Source organism: Perissodus microlepis, chromosome 15, assembly GCF_051167445.1.
Source record: "Perissodus microlepis isolate ML-2025 ecotype Zambia chromosome 15, ASM5116744v1, whole genome shotgun sequence".
Lineage (NCBI taxonomy): Eukaryota > Metazoa > Chordata > Actinopteri > Cichliformes > Cichlidae > Perissodus > Perissodus microlepis.
The window spans coordinates 25,069,500-25,089,636 of record NC_140475.1 but is presented as its reverse complement, the minus strand read 5'-3'; the positions used below and the strand labels follow the sequence as shown (position 1 = coordinate 25,089,636).

Here is a 20,137-nt window from a genome sequence, read left to right as displayed (position 1 = left end):
ACCTCAAAGCAGCACAGCTGAGTGGAAACTGCTCTGAGTCTGCAGCTTCTGAAGGAGCGAACGTCACGGCAAACCTCAAACAGAGAGGTCACCATGGACCTTGGTGCAGAGAAAATGGATTTCTAGCTGCGCTTCATCTGTTTTTGATTAACAAGAGCTGACTGTAAGTCATGTACAGAGGTGGAAAAAACCTGAATATTCACTCGTTAGTGTACAAAATTGCAAAAACTACAAGGAGGAACTACTCGCCAAGAATTAAAGTTTTTTTTGGCTGACTAAAAAGAGGAAAAATCATAAAGGCTGAACATGAACCTACAGCCAAACACAGCCCTGAGGAAAGATTCAAATGGCTGCATCTGTGAGTCTGATTGGTTCAGAGCGATGTAACGGCTGTCATCTGTAAAAACGAGGGTTCATGTGCACACCAATGAAGGAATGTTATACCCCAGTTGAAACCTGCCGAGTCTCCTCATTTCAGTCCACCGAAAGAGTCACTTGGGGCTCAGCGGACAGGCGCAGAGTGGTGAGCGTGGTTAAACTTAAATGTTGGAGATCGAGATGTCACACTCAAATTTACGGGGAAGTTGGGACCACAGGGATACCGCCGTCAGGCCACAGTTTAGTCTTTTTAAACAGATTTCAGTGCTGAGGTGAAGCACATCCAGTAACCATTTCTCTTTAAGGTATTCGCCGGCAGGCCAGAAGCAAACAGAGAGCTTTAAGATTCACACAAATAACACAACAGTGAGATTCATTTGGAGTAGTGGATGTGTGTGTGTTTGGGTCATTAACACTGGACACCCTCACCTGAGAAAGCACCTTTGGATGTGTCCCAAAGCCAGCTGGGCTCTCTGGACAGTCGTAGCACAGCTATTTTAAGGTTTTTCTTCTTATAAGGATTTATTATCAGTCCCAGTCTCTTATTACAAACCTTTGCTGCCATCAGCACGAATCATGCCAGCTAAAAGCAGGTGAACTGTGTTGTCTTAAATGCAATCTGGCCTCACAGCTCTGCTGTTTTCAGACTTTCATTAAGTTTTTCTTAAAACGTGAAGGCTACGCCAACTCCTCCACTGTCTGTGCTCCACATCTCCACAGTTTCAAATTCAGCCTGGCTGTTTTTGTTTGTTCTTGGAGGAAAAATGTGAGTTCTTTGTGGAAAATGTAATTTATCAGGAGAGGCTGAGTCCGTAGAGTAAACAGAGGACTGGACTTTAAAGCAGAAACACACCAGTAACAGAAATAAAAGCAGAGCACCGAGCGGCTGAGAGAAAGAACAGGGAGGAGCAGGCGGAGGTGAAGGAGCCGCCGCGGAGTGACGTGCTGCAGGTCGGTGATTTATGGCTGTAATTACCCTGTTTCATTAAAGCCTCGCAGGCTCTGATTGGATGAAGAGAATTTTCCGACCTCATCGCTCATTCGGAGTTTTCCTGCAGAGAGAACAACACGCTTCTCTTTGTTTCTCCAACAGGAGCGAGCCCTCTTCCTCCTCCTCCTCTAACAGACAACACCTCCCTGAAACAGGTTCTCCATTAAACAGCGATGAACACCGCCGGCGTCATGTGATCACACACCAGATCAGAAAGAGTCAAACATGGAAACGTGCAGAGGTGCGCTCCAATCATCTGATTGATCTACGGTGATCAATTTTAGAGCAGCTCAGGTTTCATTTTTAAATCTAAGTACTTATTGATGATTACAAGTTATGTTTTTATTGTTGATAATAAATCGGATTAATCACCCAGTCCTACTCAAAAGTTTAAACATTTTAAACAGAAAGGGACCAGGTCATGAGTCTGAACGGCAAAAAAGATTAAAAACTGTGAAGCTATCTGGCAGAAACAAATCTGTAGACGTGGACCCGTCTCTTCTTCTCTGTCAGTGTTTTTGTCACGTATGTCTTTCCGAGAATTAGGGCGGTGTGTCCTTGTTCGCTGCTAGGTCAAACCCATTTACAGGCGTCAAGCGTTCTTTTCTTCATTTCAGACTGAGCAGACACGGAAAAATGAGCAACCGTCAGCAAAAAACAAACACATTTTGGATTTCTGTCACTGAAACATTGGGACTGAACATCGCCGACTCTAAACTGAAGTCAACTTATTAAAGAGTCTGCGAGGCCTTCGGGTGCAGCTGATTTCTGCTGATTTTCTCCTCCTGCAACAGAGCCCTCATCTTTCCACCAGCAGTCGCCATGGCAACTGCATCAGCAGCACGACTTCAAAAGGAGGCTCCAGAAGATAAAGAGGAAAACAGAGAGAGAGGGGTGATGAGGCACAGCAACAGAGACAGAGAGGAGAAGGAGAGAGAAGGAAGGGGAGGAGGACAAGCGAGCGTGAAGGAAAGAGGCGAAGGTAGTGATGGAGATGGGTGGAGAGGTTGAAGCAGAGCTGCAGCTGAAGGTGGGGAAATTAACAGACTGAAATCATCGAGTGGGATGAAGGTGTGACGTGAACTGAAAGTCACACATTGGTGTTCCTCAAGGCTCCATTCTGGCCTCACTGATGTTTCATAATGAGTTTAATTAAAGATGATGAGCCGTGCCATTGTTCTAGATTCTCTCATGGTGACGTCTGTGTGAGAGGAATTTGAGCGCCAACTTTTTATTATTATAATATGATTAGATGGATTTATAATCTGGGTTTTAAGTTCCCATGACCACTGAGATCTCTCTGTTTATACTGCAGACAAAGGTGGTGATGATGGTTAAATTGAAAACCTTTAATACACCTGGGCACTGTGAGAAGGTGACAACCCTAAACCATCACAAACAGGTGAAATCGTTTCTTTCATTTGGGTAAAGTTTGTCCAACGGCGAGATCACACGTCTCTGTACAAACAGGAGAAACACGCAGAGCCAACAACTACAGCGACCAAAAAGTTTAGAAATATAAATGAAAATGAGCCCTGGCTGTCACGTCATACTCTTCAAACACTCAGATATGTGTTTCTGCTTCATACTCTTTTATTCTTTTATGGTCTCTGCTGTTTTTTTAATCATCATCTTCCTGATTTTCTATGGTGTGTATTCTTGATTACAATCTTCTTGCTTCTGCATCCACTGGTTTTGCAGCTAACCTCTGTAGTAACTCAGGATTCAGCCTGAAGTGAAATGTGGTGAATAAAATCAGTCTGAACTGACTCGTGCTCATCCAGCAGCAGACGTGCTGGCTTGCTAATGGGCTGAGTCTTTTCGGGTTTAAACCTATTTTAAATGTAAATGGCGATTCCCTGCAAGAGCCGTCACAGGTCGCCATCATTATTTCAGTCGTGTGTCTCTGAGTGGTGCAGCGACACAGGCCGAGGCGACGGGGGGCCACAGGCGCTCAGAGCGTGAAACCTGCTGGCTTCAACTCAGAGAAAAGAGGACGGCGTCATTATCGACAACAAGGCAGGCCTGCAGACAGTGGGGGGGCATGAAACGCGTTCAATATGTCACGCAGGCTGAATCACGAGCTATGAGCCTGACAACAAACAGCTCTTATTCTGCTAAAACCGAGCCTGCGGAATCAGAACAGGACAGGAAGTCGGGACTGAAGAAAGCCGACCCACCAGGAGGAAAACTGTCTGACCTCGGCCTCCAAACCTCATGAACACAGATCAACAGAACACAGCCTTAGAACTGCATTCAAACTAAACATTTATTATTATCATTAATATTTATTTTATTACAATAATAATATTTTATATATAAAAACCAAATCTGAAAAATCTGACACGCTGTATTTTACACTACACACAACATTTTGGAATCAGGGTTGTTTAGTCTGATGCAGGTCTGTCACCATATCCGATCATCACTACTCAATTATTACAGCCAAATTAACATTAGTTAATTATTAGTTAACTGAACACAGAGTCTGTCTGTGTGTAGTGAGGCACAGATGGTTCATCAGTTTTGGTGCAGGCAGATTAAGAAACTGCCTGCACTCCTCAGGTTGGGTTTGGTTTTATTCTGCAGCAGGAGTTCGAGGAAGCTTTAACATAAAAACTAAATGGCTTTTTAGGCTGAATCCTGCTGTCCTTCAGATCCGCCATCAGTCAAAGGCCAGGACAAGAACTCTGTGGTGTAGATGTGGTACTGACTGAGGATCAGTGTGTCAGCCCCACAGGATAAATTTCAGGTGTGTTGGGCCATAAAAAAATGGCTGTAACCCACATCAGGCCCACCTCATTACTCCTGGACCAAATCTTGCCCACTCAGTATTCAGCGGTGCTGTGAGTGAGTCATAAACAGCTCACATAGATCTGGATGAGTCTGATTTATGACCCAGGGTGACCACGACCATCACTCTACTCTTTGAACTCTGGCATGGTTTGACCAAACAGTGATGGGAACTATTCAGAGCATCCGTAATAATACTGGTATTACTTTTTACTGCTATTATTAAAGTATCATATTATGATATTAATGACATAGTGACATCATATTGTTATATTGCCTATTGCAACAAGGAGTAGGAGATGCTCGCAGCTAGTAATGAGTGACCCACCGAGCACCGCTGGAGCGCTGGACTATTACAGTTACTGATCCACTCTTTGACCCAGAGACAGCTGCTCACTGGGACAGAAGGATGGAAAATGTCCTTGTTTCATTCGCAATAATAAATCCTCCTGCCTGTGAGCTGCACTCACCAACATTCTACTTTTTTCCAATATTATCTGAAATATAATCACAACCTTCTGTGGAATATTGTGATAATATTCTGAGGTTATATCGTCCATTGCTAATGGAAACTCTGGCTTGTTGTTGGTTTGTGTGATGAACTTTGTGCGTGCGTGCGTGTGTGTGTATGTGTGTAGGGTTGGGGGTCTTTGTGCCTGACCAGCAGAGAGCAGCTGTGTGTTCGGACTCACTGGCAGACTGGACGGCCTCTCCTGTTGACTCAGACTCATCTCCTCATGGTTTGGTTTCCCAGGAGTCATAGCGGCAGACTGGCCCCGGCCCCCGTAAGCTTCCTGCGGCACCTCCTGCAGGGTGACAGACAGACAAAGCATTTAAATCTTACAGGAACAAAAGGCAAAAAAAAAAAAAAAAAAAACAAAGGCGCTGAAAGTTAGCCGTGTTTCTGGCAGCTGAATTTTAGTTTTGTCTTCTTTGTACAGCTCAGGTCTTTCTGTGTGGAGCCTGCAGGTTTCCTCTGTGTGCTCTGTTGGGTTGATGGTGACTTTAGATATGGCCTCAGGCGTGAGGCAGATGAAGTACATGGAATACTGTTTTCTATCTAAATCCTGTCTGAAGCCCCATCGGTGGCATTTTTGTGTTGATCGTGCGGTTGAAGCATCGCATTCTCCGGGACATTACGTCTTCCTCGGTGCATAAAAGTGGTTGTTCTTCACATTTGCTGATTTTGTTTAGTTGGAATTTTTCATTATAGATGTGCTGCATAGACCTAGTTAAGTGGTAAACATGGACACTGGCCACAGTAATATGTTGGTTTCCTAAAAGACCCAATCGCACCAATTTGTGTCAGTTTACAATTGCTCATTTGGTTTGATTGAGCTGTAGTCGTCTCTACATGAAGTCTGGATAAAGGTTAGCACCCAGTTTTCTTCTGTTCTCCTTTTTTAACTTATAATTAATAAATGGACTTGGTGAAAACCCGAGCTGAGCAGGTCTCCCTTCTCTGACGTGTCCTGAATGAGCCAGACGCAACAATCCATTCAGAAAAAATGAAAGACATCCCACAATGCACTTGTAGCAGACCTCAGAAGTCCTGGACATCTCTCGGCTGCAGGTGGAGCTGTGGTAGCTGCTGGGAGTCTCAAAGCGCGGCTCCTGCTGCCTGCTGCAGGTCAGAGTCTCAGCTGCCGTCTTGAGGAAGATGAAGATGATAAAACAGCAGCTGGAGGTCGGGGTTTCCCCATTGCCTGCAGCCAACTCCTTTTAAACACCATGAACGTCTCACATTGTTGAAGTGATCAGATAAAAAACAGACTCGAGGAGATGCTCTCTCTCTCTCTCTCTGTTTCATGTCTTCACAAAAACTTGTGTAACACGATCCTCTGAAGACAAAGACAGCCATGTTTGTGAAGAAAGACCAAATGAAGTAACACTTTAGGACAGAAACAGGACAGAAAGGATTGTCATTATCAGCAAATACAAACTAAATACTAAAGTTAATCTGGTCTTTTCAGAGAACTGAAGCTCAGCTCGATTTCCTTCATGGGAAAATTTCACAATAGAATCTGATGAGGATTTACCTCGTCACTGTTTAATCCCACCCAGCTATGGGCAGACCCCAGTGGACAGATCAGGTCTCTGGAATGGCGCGCTAAAGTCTCACTAACGTGCTATCCCGTGGCCTGGAGAGTGGTAGGAAATGGATGGATGGAATTTCTTTCTATTTAATTTATCTATTACTTCTAATGTCTGTGCTCTTTTTGTTTTTCCTGTTTAATTCCAGTTTGGATACTGTTTTTTGACTTCTGTAGAACACTTCATGTCTTTTTTAAGTGCTACAGAGACAAAAGTAAGTGGAGCTTGCTAGCTGAAGGCGTTTCAGGAGCCATTCTGAGATGTTTTGAACTTGTGAGGCTTGGAGAGTCTGGCAGCTTAAAGCTCTCTGGAGGCCTCGAGCCATTTCCCCTCAGAAACATCCACACAGAAGACAGCCACACATCCACAGCAGCATCACAACTTATTTTATATTTGACAGCATTATCATACAACTTTTCATTTTCTTATCTTCTGATTTCTGGTTATATGTTGAAGCCTCTTTCTTATTTTTCACAATAAGAATCGTCAAGAGGTTCATTCCCTTCCCTTTACTCCTATAAAAGGCTCTTATTGTGAAAAGATGTGCAGGAATTTGAGTGAATTAACAGTGAAATCAGAAAGACAAAATAAAGTTTAGGTTTGTAATCCCAGTCCTACCTGCTGTGGCAGTGGGCGGGGCTGCATGTACGGTGGCTGACTGGGGGCGGCGGGTTGCTGCTGTGGCGGGCTGAAGTACGGCGGCTGGCCTGGCTGGCAGTAACCGCTCATGTTCTGCTGTTGCTGCTGCTGGCTGTACTGAGAGCCCATCTGAGAAGAGACCACAGACATCAGAGACACAAGGCCAATCGATACTACCTTGTTAACACCACAAACACGAGGTTACGGCTTTGAATGGCCGATAGATTTCCACAGACTAAACAGACAGAAAGACTCCAGGTCAGAAACATGAAGAGTGCAAAGAAATAAAACAAACTCAAATTTACAATTTGTATTCTTTAGCAACAAATCACGTCTTTCCTTTGTACTGTTACAGTAAGCATCAGCACTGCTTTAAAGTTGAATGACTCTTTATTTTGTGAAAAATCATCACCTGCATTAAATCCATGCATCCATGCAGTATGCAGCATGGATGTCGACATTTTACTTCTATTTTATTGAACAAAAGGACCAGAGCGGACAGTAAAGTGGGAACTGCATCCAGGACAGAAACATCAGCATTATGCTACGCAGTGTATGCAGAACCCAGTCCAGCAGCCAGAGCCCAAACTCATCGGGTAACACGCCGATGAGCAGTCAGGCTGCGTTTCTACCTGGTCATGTTTCTAAAGTAGAATCACTTGGTGACTGCTTCGATCACACAGTGATTTTACTAACTCTGGAAAAATAAAAATTCTGCAACCGGTTGGTGACTGATTGCTAAATATTGGAGAACTGTTGCTAGGTGACATTAGCTGCCAACAGGTATACAGCACTGCACTTGTGAGTACAGACTGCTGCAGTTACCTACAGTTTATATGGAAAAGGCCGATTTGTTGTGTTTCTAGTTTGTGTTTCAGTGTTTCGTCATGTTTAGTGAGTGTTTGCAGACAAGTCAGTGTCTTCTTACAAGCTCTGAGCGACCAGAGCAATCATCAGGACGTTTTTAGCACAGCACCGTCTGTGTGAGCAGCTTAACCCGGCAACAGCCAGCAACCACCTGGGGAGGACAGATTTTTCCCTAGCAACCGAAGGTTACCAAGAGGTTGCTGAACAGTAGTTACGTCATATAAAGTTAAAATATAAAATTTAAAACACATGATGCTGTGTTACTATAGATGCAGCTGCTCAGCTGTACAGAAGTTATGAAACGCATATACATATTAATTAATCATAATTATAATAATAATATCAAATATGTTTCTGCATAATCAGTACTTATGCATAAACTTATATTATAGAAGCAGTACTGAGACTCAGACTTAAGCACAGAGTCTGAACACTTCCTTCAGTGGCTCTTCCTCACAGACGCTCTCAGTTTAACTCTTGTGCAGCCTCCTCAAGACGCCCCCAGCCTTCACTGCTTTAGCTAAAGAGTCAATTAAAAGCCAAACAAAAGCATCTCTGTTCCTCTAATGATAATAATAATCTGTTCTGCTCTACAGTGAAGCCGCTCAGGAATCACACACCGCCCTTTTCCTGGAAAGCGACCTCTAAATTTAATTTCCTGAATATCTCAGACTTCCTCTGTAGATCAGATCTGTTCTCATACTGGAGGAAGCTTCCTCCGGTCATAGACTTCTGACCCCTGACCTCGTGTTTTGCAGCGTCACAGGAGAACCACATGATGACCGTCAGTATGAGCCACATTTCCGATCTTTAACACATTCCTCCTCTTAGAGCCGATCTGTCTGCTTCCAGATACGCAGAGTGAAGAAGAGGAGGAGGCAGATGAAAAGACATAAATTCACTGATTACACTGATCATCTTAATTAGGGCTGGGCTACATCATACCATTCACGGTAATACCGGTGTAATGTTGGGCAACGATAAGAAAATGAAATATCGCGACAGAATATGGGTAAAACGCACATGCGCAGTGCCTTTGTTTACATATCCACATGGCGGCGACGCAGAATGAGAAGAGCGAAAGTGGATCGTTAAATGAAACGGATGAACCAGAATTGGTTTGTAAAAATTCTGCAACTTCAGTGGTCTGGAACTGGTTTGGCTTTCGTCCGTCAGATACACAACAAAACACTATTTTTGGTAGAGCATGCCAGCGGGTTGGCGGCTGTCGTTATTACCGTGTTTTTTGGAAAATACGGCACACTTAAAATCAATCCTTTGATTTTTCTGAAAATCGACAGTGCCCCTTATAATCCCGTGTGCCTTATGTATGAATTCTGGTTGTGTTTACTGACCTCGAAACGATTTTATGTGGTACACGGCGCTCGAAAATCTGTCAAATGTTTCAGTACGACTTTGCTAAGCTACGAACCCGGACTGCTTGATGGATTTTCGGAGCATTACGGCTATCGTAGGCAGGAGCCTTGCGGAGTGATACGTACTGTGCTTCAACATAATATTACCGTATTGTGTGTGTATAACCTCTTTTTAAGTTTTGTGGATATTATACATGGTTATGCTGAGGATATGTCGGCCAGTTTCCACTGGAAATGCCTTTTGGTTAAACTGTCAGCAAGGAATTTGCATTTGCACTGTTAATTTTTTATATAACTTTAATGCACATAAAAAAGCTGCTTGTTTAAGTGAAAATACATTGATGGGTTTTTATTGCACTAATAAAGTTGAGGAGTTGTAAAGTGTTTTGTCTAGTGTCAATTATATCGTCAGTTATATCGTTATCGCAGATTTTCAAATGTATATCGTGATAAATATTTTTGGTCATATCGCCCTGCTCTAATCTTAATGCCAAACCAACCATCGTACTCCTCCTCATTAAAATTCATACCACCTTAAAAACCTGCTTTAAAATCAGATGTGTTGAAACTCATCCACACAGCTTCTCTCTTAGATTGTTATCTGGCTCAACGCAGATGCCGCAAAATGCAATACAATGCAACCTCGGTGCAACCCGAGAGAGCTGCAGCTGCGGGATTAACCGCCCTGCTCTAGAGCACTAAAGTGGGACAGAAAGCCGGCAATGTCTGCATAAATATCACACGAGAACACACAGGTTCAGATCGGAGCTCAACGGCCTGACAACAGCGCAGAGGCCGAACCACAAGATGTTTCCACCTTCTCCGCCTGCTGGAAGACTCAAACCAGCACAAACAGGTGCAGACTTCCAACAGCTGAACCACGGAGGACAATTTCAGACTCTTACTGTCCTCAGAATTAGATTCAGGCCCAACAGTGATGAAACCTGAAGAAAAGTGCTGTGGCTCACAGCAGCAGGTTCAGCCAGGCTACACTCCTCCTTGTCCTGCTCACAGCCAGAGTTTCAAATTTTCAACTTTAATGTCAGACAAAATAAAGTTCACACATGACTACACAGCAGCTCCAATCTTCATCAAAGACTGAAACTGTACTTCCCGTTGTAACTTTTCAAATTAAAAGTTCCTCATCTTCTGGGTGAAGACTGAATCACTGTCAGTCTAACAAAGCTACTTTTCTAAAAACTCTTCTGTTGACTGGGACTTTTTATCTCCTTATCAAATACCAGAAAACTACAGAGCTCACATGGACTCACTGCCTGTGTTAGGACCTGACATGTACAGATAAACACTTGCTGAGTGTTTTAGTTCTTTATTCTTCTCTGAAAGCTTTAAAATCCACAGTATGTGTGGATGAATTCAGCGATGGCTGATTATTATTAACCCATCATCACTGGGACAGACAGATTTATTCTACCTCCTGATTCATTCGCTGAGAAGAAGCTTCGCCGTCTGTTGCTCCCTGTGGCATTCGGCGGTGTTTACCCACCAAAGGATCCAGTCTGCTCTGAGCTGCAGCGTCAGACCCAAACTGGAGTCTAAAAATAGCCTGAGCCCAGGGTGTACCAGAAATAGCCTGACCCGGACCGGCCCGGCAGAAGCCGTGCGGTCTGACTGCATCAACAGAGGCCTTGTCCACAGTGACAAAACGGTGACACTGCAGATGAATCAGCACCAAGGGAACGAAGGCCTTAGTTTCCATAAACCAGCTCAGAGGCTGCTGAAGACCAGCAGAGCAGGAGCAGGGATGGCAAACTCACAGGAGATGTTCTCATTAGTCATCCTGGGAGGACATTCACGAGCCAACAGTCTGCATGCTAATGAGTATCTGGTTAATGCTTCACATGTGTATCCTAATGTGGAGAGTTACAGGAAGCTCTCGGGTCCTCTGGCCTGTAGTAAAGCAACCTGATCTCTACAGAAATCAGAGTTTTACATATCAGCCTGATGCTGCTCTGCAAACATGTCTCACCGCTCTGCAGCCACAATGAAAGCACTGATTTGGGCACTGATCAGGTCTCTTTTATCACCTACAGTAACCAACCCCAGACGAACACCACCACCCACCACACTGGGCTGCCTCGCACTCAGATTTAACAGTTTTCCAACATCACATAAAGTCATGAGAGTTATAATGACTGAAAGAGTGAGGTCACAAACACGAGCTCCTCCACAGAGGCAGGCTTAGGAGCTCAGAGGAGAGCTCCTGCTCCTCCATGTCGAGATGCTGCAGAGACAGACGTCTGCATTACCCGCTTAACTTCAGGCAGGTGGGAGATCAGGAAGGAGGGTGGAGTCAGATAACCTGGCAGGTTTCACCCCAACATGAAGGTTTTTAATCGGGAACTTTTGTCTATACAAATTCTCCCACAGTGTGCAGCTCAGGATCCTTTCAGCGCCATAGGTCAACCAAGCATCCTGGGTGGATTTAAGGGACCAGTTAAACTCTGCATAAACTCATCAAATCATTTAAATTTTAAATCCCATCTTAAATGTATTTTTAATCACCTTTCCAGTAATTTCAGGGAAATTGTAGATTTCTATTTTTCATCTGTTTTTCATTATCTGAAGATGGTCTTGATGCTGTTATACAACTAAACTGCTTCTAACTGGCCAGTGCAGCCACAGAAAGAAATGAAAGCCTGTAAATTACTGATAAGCATCACTTCTTTACTGTGACAATAAAAAAAGTAAAGCTGAAGACCTTCAGGTGTTTGATTTATGATCAGATTTATGGATGTTCAGTTTTATTGACGTCAGATTCTGTAACTGCAGAGTTTGAAATCCCACCCAGAACTACAAGTTAAATTAAACTAAAGAATTATTTTACATTAGTTTGTCCAAATGGAGCCTTAAAGACACATCTGAGCGCCTCCTACCTGCTGCTGAGGATACTGCATCCCTCCCATTCCCACCTGCCCCCTGCTGGACATCCCCATCGGGTATCTGTGGGGGGTAGGGGAGCCGTAGGGCTGTCCAGGGTACGGCGCCCCCTGTTGCTGGGAGTACGGGTTGTTGCTCATCCCGTATAGTTGAGAACGCTTCATCGCCATCGGGTCCATGGGCGGCACCTGAGGAGGAGAACACGGTGGATAATTAGTGACGCCATGAACTTAACACCATGTTTAAAGACACAACACGTGACTCTGATTCATCAGTGTGACAAAACCTCTGATGACTACAGAGCAATGACATCATCAACATTCATATTAGTAAGACTGAGGAGGTACTGCATCTTTCTGTTTGTTTCCACTATGAGAAATCCAAACTGTCCGTTCATCAGTTTTCTTCCACCATTAGCTCAGTCTTCTATATCCATCAACACCAAGTCTGACTGAGCACGCTCACACTGATGGACCGATGGAAAGTTAACTATCTTTATATATAAGCTCCACTCTGTGTGTCTGCTTCGGGGCTTGGCCTACTGCCACCTGCTGCAGATAACACACCGCACATTATCCTAGTAACTTACCCACTGATATGGTTTGTCTGTTTTCACTGAGGTTCATGGCATGTGCTCAGGTGTGAGGGGGTCAGGTGTGTCTCTGAGAGTGAACCCTCATCTGCGGCATGCTGAAGGCCTGCGAGGCCACTTTAAGCCGGAGTCAACAGTCACGCCTGGGTACACTTTAATATTCACACTCACTCTGTATTTGACACACTGACATAATAATAGTAGGTGAGAGGAGTGACTCAGAGAGAACAGATGTTTCACTGCCGCTCCGGCAGCTAAAAATAGAAACCGCTGACGGATTTTACGCTTAAAAAAAACTGATGCAGACTTTTAATCCTGTCCTTTAATCTCCTCTCACTACACAGCAGTCAGCTGAGCAGAGTAAATAAAGAGAAACCTCAGGCTGGAGCGCTGCCAAGCCCACACAGCTGCTTCAAGTCAGGCAGAGGATCCACAGACCGGATGAAAACAGGAGGACAGGAAGCTGCTGCGACGAGGCCACGTCAGAAGCAGCCGATCCATTTTCCTGAGTGCTGCTATCATCACGACCCTGGCCCAAACTGCAGAACGTGTGTTTTATTTGGACAAACCTTTGGTCAACGCAACATTTGTAATATTTAGTGTTTTACTGGCTGATTTCTTGTAATGGAGGCTGATGGGAATTGTTGGAAAAAGCAGGAAAAAGATTAAAACTCAGTGGGGTGCTTCATCCTCCTCTGTTGCATTTGATCCAATATGGTGGCGGTTAGCCATTATAAATTTTAATCATCAAAAACCAGCAAATAAAATCACTGAACACAAGTTTCATTTCATATATCGTAGATTGGGACTGGCTAACAAACGGGTGGGTGTGGCCAAATCAAGTCAAAAAGAGACTACGAAAATAAAACGGCTGATAGTCAGCGTGTTTTACCACAAGGAGGCGCTCAAGTAAGATAACATTGCTCAGTACAAATCACATTAACTCAAATACCCTGCAGACCACAGGCATGTTTAATATAATGAATGATATGACCCAGAGATAGGCCACAGTAGTGCCACCATGTGGTGTGGTACAGAACTGCTTTAATCTCAGGAGGTTTGTCAGGAATCGCAATTTTCTACTGTTTTTTTTCTATTAAACATACAAAACTGCATCACATCGAGCCTGCACCTTTTCCCAGTCAAACAGCCCAATTTTACTCCCAGAACATCAAATTCTGCCGTTTCATCTGAGCCATCAGCATCTCACAGAAACACGCAGTCATTATGATTTATCGGGTTTATGTCGATAAATGTCGAGTCCCTCACTTCCACTTCATCATGTACCCACTGACGTCACATTTAAACACTATAGATCAGCATCATTAACACGCAGGGTTAATACTGCAGAGGCGCGTTTTAACCCAAACCACGTTTCCTAAAGCTAACCAAACAGTTTTTGGAGTCTACGATGCTGAGAACAAAGCAAACATAATAAGGCACAAACTGCAGCCTTCTCACTCACAAGCTTATAACCTACAACACCATCAACGTTCCATCCTTCTTACTGGGCCCGGGCCATATCATACCGTTCATGGTAATACCGGTATAATGTTAGGTAATGATAAGAAAATGAAAAATCGCGATAGAATATGGGTAAAACGCGCATGTGCAGTGCTTTTGTTTTCATACGCACATGGCGGAAAAAGCATGGCGGCAACGGAGAATGAGAAGGGCGAAAGTGGATCGTTGAATGAAACAGATGAACCAGAAATGGTTTGTAAAAATGGTGCAACTTCAGTGATGTGGAACTAGTTTGGCTTTCGTCCATCAGATTCACACCAAAGCACATTTTTTGGTACAGCATACAAGCGGGCTGTTATTATTACCGGTATTACCGAACCAATTTTATTGGTTTTATTTGGTGTTCTCGGTTACTAACAGAAGACCCAACAATTAAACTATTTTAAACTTTAATATCTGAAAACACAGCCAACGTGTGTGTGACTCCTGCATGTCAGTCATCCGATCACCAGCTCCATAAACCAACACATTAGCTCGACTACAGGAATAAACTCGTGTATGAAATTTGCAGGCTCTGAGGCGCTGCCCTAAAAGTCTTTATTTCAACTAGAAAACAAAATCATAAAATCATGCTCCACAAGGAGCATCCACGCAGGCCGAGGCCGGCAGTGAGGAGGCGGATAGAAACGACAAAGCAGAGCTGGCCGATCCACAGCAGAGATATTACAGTTTCTATTTTCCTTAGTATTTATTCTGATTTCAGTTTTTATATAAGTTTCGGGAGGTTTACAGAGTGAAAATGTTTAGAGTTTGTCCTCAGCTGACTCAGAGTCCCGTAGACGAGGACAAACACACAATATCTGCATTCATTTCATATTTCACCTCCTTTTAGTTGGGTTTATTGAGCTGCTGTAACAGTAATTTCACAACTTTTTTAATTTTTATTCTGCTAATTAAAATGCTGACTGCCACCTAGTACTAGTTTTAAGTTTAGTTATAATAAGATATATGAACCTCGGCCCTTTTGAGACAACAAATGAGAGGAGAGGATGGTGCTGACTGCCATATGAAAGTCCAGTACACCAACTGAGAAGCAAAAAACCCAGATAGATTTTATTCCGGTTCACTAAATAACCTGGCCCTCTTTGTTCAGTCTTTGTGGGTGAAACTAATTCATTCTTTCTTTTTTGTGTAACACAGTGCGATTACACAAATCCTCATTTCTGTTCAGGGCATCAACACGTGGAATTAAAAGGAAACTGAAACAAATTTAAAGAGGAATCAGTCTTGTTGCCTCGTGTCATCCTGTACACCGAGCTGTGTTCTCCCACCTGCCTGCAAGTTAGAGTTTCTTCATGCAAGCACGTATTGCATCATATTTTCCAATAAGCCAACACACAAGTTTAGCTAATTGAAGCTGATCTCAGACACAGGAGCAGACAGTTTGCTGACAAAGATTTCTACCTGTGAAAAAAAAAAATTGTGCATGGTTCATCGTTTCTAAGAAATAACTGTCTTCTTGTCCCCATTCAGAGGAGGTAACGGATGGTTAGTGAATGATAATTATTCACTAAAAACACATTTTATTAAAACAGAAGCTGATTTATTGAGTAGCTGAAAAATTCCTTGTTTGCATCCAGTCAAATGATCCTGAAAATAAATTAAGGGATCATAATTCCATTATTCAATGGTGACTTAATCACCTGCAGACCGGCATTTCCATTGTTTTCTGCTATTTTAAAGACCTGCTAATAATTCGAAATAATAACCTGTCGATTATTCCATAAAGAAATCATTTAAAAAAAAAAAAAAGATCTTGTGAATCTATTAACTGCAGTTAAACCGTGACTCTGACGAGCTTCTACAGTGCACCGCCGGTCCAGGTAAAGTGACACTGACATGGAGTAGGGATGACCGGGGTTGAGGCCTCCTGCAGGCCGGGCTGCAGCGGCTGCTGCTGCGGGTCAGCCAGTGTGTTAGCCCCAGTGTTGTGCCGGTGGTGATGGGCACATGGCTAATCTGCATGAGTGAAGGTCAGGGCTCCCGAGCGGAGATGGGGCTATTAATAGGCTTCCTGCCAAGAAAGTTGTGGCCGGAATCAGAAGCTGAAGCGGCCGCTGTTGCAGGAGGAAGCGTCACCTGATTAGACCCGAGTCCCCGCCACACTGTCTTGTCCCGGCGGGGCAGAGAAACAGATAAAATCCGAGGAAAGAGCTTTATTTACCAGTGACCCCTCAAACACATCATTAGCATACGCGAACTGTCAGATTTGAGCGGAGCTGTCAACCCTGTCACCATTTAAACCGCGATCTTTTCAAGTGTAACAATAAAACTGATTACAGCCACCCAGTTTACATTTTTATATATATTTATAACAAATTCGACCTCTTATAAAATCAGCAAGCTGCCTACTTTCACACACGAAGGCCTTTGCCGTTAACGACAGCTATATGCTAATGATAGCTTAGCCTAGAGGGCTAAAAGCGAAGTCACCTTGGACACAATCGAAAACTTCCCCAGCTTCTGTCATCACGAACAGTCGCTAATGCTTGTCATTTATAAAAGCAACTAATCACACAATACAATTTGTTTGCTTTAGAGTCATAAACGACTAACGTGGGTGCGGTGTTTAATTAATGAATCTGTCTGCAGTGAAAATTAAAAAAAAAAAAAGAAAAACACACACACACCTAGCTTAGCAGCTAGCTGCCGTTAGCTATTTGGGTTAGCATCGCGGCTGTTAGCAGCTAGCAGGTTACCGGTGGTGCGATGTCCACCTGTCATTAGTCAGGTTATAAGCGGTGTTAATAAGCTGTTATTCACCTGAGCCCTGCCGCCACCCTGCCCGGGATTCCCTGGGCTCATGGTCGGCTGATTTCTCTGCTGTCCTCCCCAGCCGTGAGCCCCGGAGCCGTACTGGGAGCCCATGTCTTTAGCCAGCCCCATGCTCGGCTGTTGCTGTGCGGGATTATTATAATCTGGATATCCACCTCCATAACCCCGCATCATCGGACTCGGAGAAGTTAATAACTGGTTCAAAGTTGGTGTAGCCCCTGACGGGTGCTGCTGTTGTGGCTGCTGCTGCTGACCCTGTCCGGGAAACCGCTGAAACCCGCCGCCTCCGCCTCCAGCCGGGGAGCTGCTAGCAGTCATCACCGCCTTGCTGTGATTAGCAGCGGTCGAGCCTGCGCCGCCACTGCCGGGGCCCAGCAGGTTGTTCCCCTGGCGTGACGGGCTCATCATGCCACCGTATCCACTGTTCCCGTACCCGGGCCGGTAGTTCGGGTAGTGGTTGTAGGGGCTGTTGTTGCTGTAGCCTTCGTGGGAGTTGTGGACCTGATCCATGGTGCTGAGTACGGAGCGCGCCGCTCTTACCCCAGTCCCTGGGCTTTGTTGTCCGCCATGTTGATCGAAGCTAGGCCCTCCTCTTCCATTCCCATAATAATGATTAAACTCGGAACTGGTCCCAGTCGGAGGAGGGTTGTTGTCGGTGCTGCTGGTGGCTGATCCCAGCCTGGCATCCATCCGCTCCTCCTCCTCCTCCTCCCTTTGATTCAGCTCCTGTGCTCGGCTGCTCCCCTCCTGCAGGATGTTTGCTGTGCATCCATGCTGCTGGACACTGCTGCTGATGGTGCTGATGGTGTTGTTGTTGTTTGTGTTGTGGTGTGTTTGCAGTTGGAAGTGGAGCTGCTGGACAAGCTGGCTGAACGACGGAGGTGTTTGGTGGGATGAGGAGGATGATGATGACGATGATGAAGATGAAGGAGGAGGAGGCTGGGGAGGTCCAGCACCACCGGTGGCACCACAGATACCTAACGTTTTCACTGGATGCCCACTGAGCATCCCCGTCTCCCTGCTCGCCGCAGCAGAGGCACGGCCGGCCTGGCCTTTTGTCCCCCCTCTCTCCGGTCTAGTATCCCCCTCCAGGTTCTCCACTGACATCACTCATCCCAGTCCTCCACTTCTCCTCATCTCAGGGGGCTGATGCCACCTGCAAGGCCACAGGTGGAAAGAGGGCGGTCAGTGGCAGAAATTTCTAATAAAAAGCCCAAAAACCCACTCTTCAGGTCTCACACCTCCCATGACCTCTCTAATAACCCCGGTCAGATAAGCCTGCAACACTGATTGGTGTTTTTACCTTTTCACCCCCGAAATACCTGAGCCATCCTTCAGCAGCTGCAGCGGTTCTTCTTCTCTGTGAGAAGGAGGTGGAGGGCTGATGCCAGGACATTATTTCCTTTAAAAAAGTCTGATAACCAGATGAGTTGGAGTCACTTTTTCATGTTTTGTGACTAATCTTATGACCGTGCTCCTCATCCTTCCTGTTTGCAGCCACAGAAAGAGCTGAGATGTTCCCGAGTGCTTAAAATTATTTCGAAACACATCTCTGTGCAAAGCTTGAAACATGAGCACAAATGATCTTTTTTACAGTCTGAGGGTTGGTCAGTAGAAATAAGCAGTTTATTTCCCCAAATAGAAAAAAACCCCAAAAACATAATCATCCCGAATCTTCACCAGACAGAAACAACGAGAGGAAATCATCTTGGTGTTAAATCAGCAACAAGAAACACGAAAGCTGAGAATAATTATCTGAAAGCCGTGTGCACAGAAACTGCTTACATGTGAGTTTACGTTCTATTATTTAGAATCAAATAAAACACAAACAGCAGTCCATTAACACGGGGGCTGTTTCAAACACACACCACTACCCTCCACACGTTACCCACATGTGTGTTTCAATGAGATCAAAGTTTTATTACATTGTGGAGTCGAGGAGTTCATCTGAACTTCCTAAATATTATTGCATACATCCTGAAAAAGCCTGAAACTCTTTGTTAAAATCAGAACATGTTTGATGTCATTTCATTCATGATACTCATCATCCCAGCACCTGGAGAAATCCATCTGACTAGAGGTCTGCAGCTGCTGGAGCTCCAGGCGTCTGATCACTTCACTGATCTTCAAACATCACCTCACCTTCTGACTAACGACAAACAAAATGGGTCCGATTTTTCAGTTTACATACTGAAACGAAAGATTTAAGGTTCTTCTTCTTGCTGGACATTAAATACGAACAAGCAGCAGAACACCAACATTTGACAATTGAAAGGCAAAACCTATGACTCTAGTAAATGCAGTCTATCTACGTCCCCCACTGCTGCAGTATAGAAGAATCCAAGTTTAATTTTAGTAAATTGAAGGCCAACACAATTGAATCAGATGACTCATTTTCCCCACAAATATCAGATCTTATCAAGTTCTCTCCATATTTTTACCCTCGTCATCCACCTGCTGTAGTTCTGTGTCCCATCAGTGAGACCTGCTTCACAGTTTGAGAACCACTGCCCTGTAAGGTTGGGGGTGTGGGGGGGTCTGTGGCGTCAAGTTGCTGCCATGTTTTGGGTCTATTTGTCCTCTTAGAGCAACGAGTCACTGAGGGTCACCAGATCAGAGTGGCCTCTCCGTCCATGAGTCCTCACTGAGGCTGATGAAGCTGAGGATGAAGCGAATAAGATGCCTTCACAGTCAGCCAATCTCACCCAGTCTGAGATTTTAGCCGATCTAAAAACCATCAAAACACCAAGTGAGATAAGCTTGGTGTTCATCCCTCCAGGAAAGAGTTTGACTGATGGCTCAGAACCTTCTTAGGATCCTTTTTGCATGGTTTTTCTCTCATTTTAGTTTTTTCAGCTGTATTAAAATAATGTGAAGGCTGGGACTGAGAGAACATGCTCTCTCTTCCACAGCATGTCTTTATCCTGTTTTCCTTCTCTCACCCCAACCGGTTGCAGCAGATGGCCACGCCCCTCCCTGAGCCTGGTTCTGCCGGAGGTTTCTTCCTGTTTTTCCTTCCCACTGTCGCCAAAGTGCTTGCTCATAGGGGGTCATATGATTGTTGGGCTTTTCTCTGTATCTATGAAGCGCCTTGAGGCGACTTTTGTTGTGATTTGGCGCTATATAAATAAAATTGAATTGAATTGAATTGAATTATGGTGACCCTTTTATTGTCAAAACTAAAAATACTCTCACAGCTCCACATCATGC

General features: G+C 44.4%; 1 protein-coding gene across 2 annotated transcripts in view; it reads right to left on the bottom strand.

The window, feature by feature from the left end:
* arid1b (AT-rich interactive domain 1B) overlaps positions 1-18,009 on the bottom strand; it is a 32,079-nt gene extending 14,070 nt beyond the window's left edge. The window contains exons 1-4 of one of the 2 annotated variants that reach the window (XM_084952607.1): positions 16,916-18,009; positions 12,033-12,224; positions 6,875-7,024; positions 4,855-4,968 (exon numbers count right to left, since the gene is read on the bottom strand). In XM_084952607.1, coding sequence (XP_084808733.1) covers positions 4,855-4,968; positions 6,875-7,024; positions 12,033-12,224; positions 16,916-17,935 — 1,476 coding nt within the window. In that variant the 5' untranslated portion in view covers positions 17,936-18,009. The remainder of the gene's footprint in view (positions 1-4,854; positions 4,969-6,874; positions 7,025-12,032; positions 12,225-16,915) is intronic. The other variant, XM_084952608.1, reaches the window with a different exon arrangement.
* Between the last annotated feature and the right edge of the window lie 2,128 nt (positions 18,010-20,137).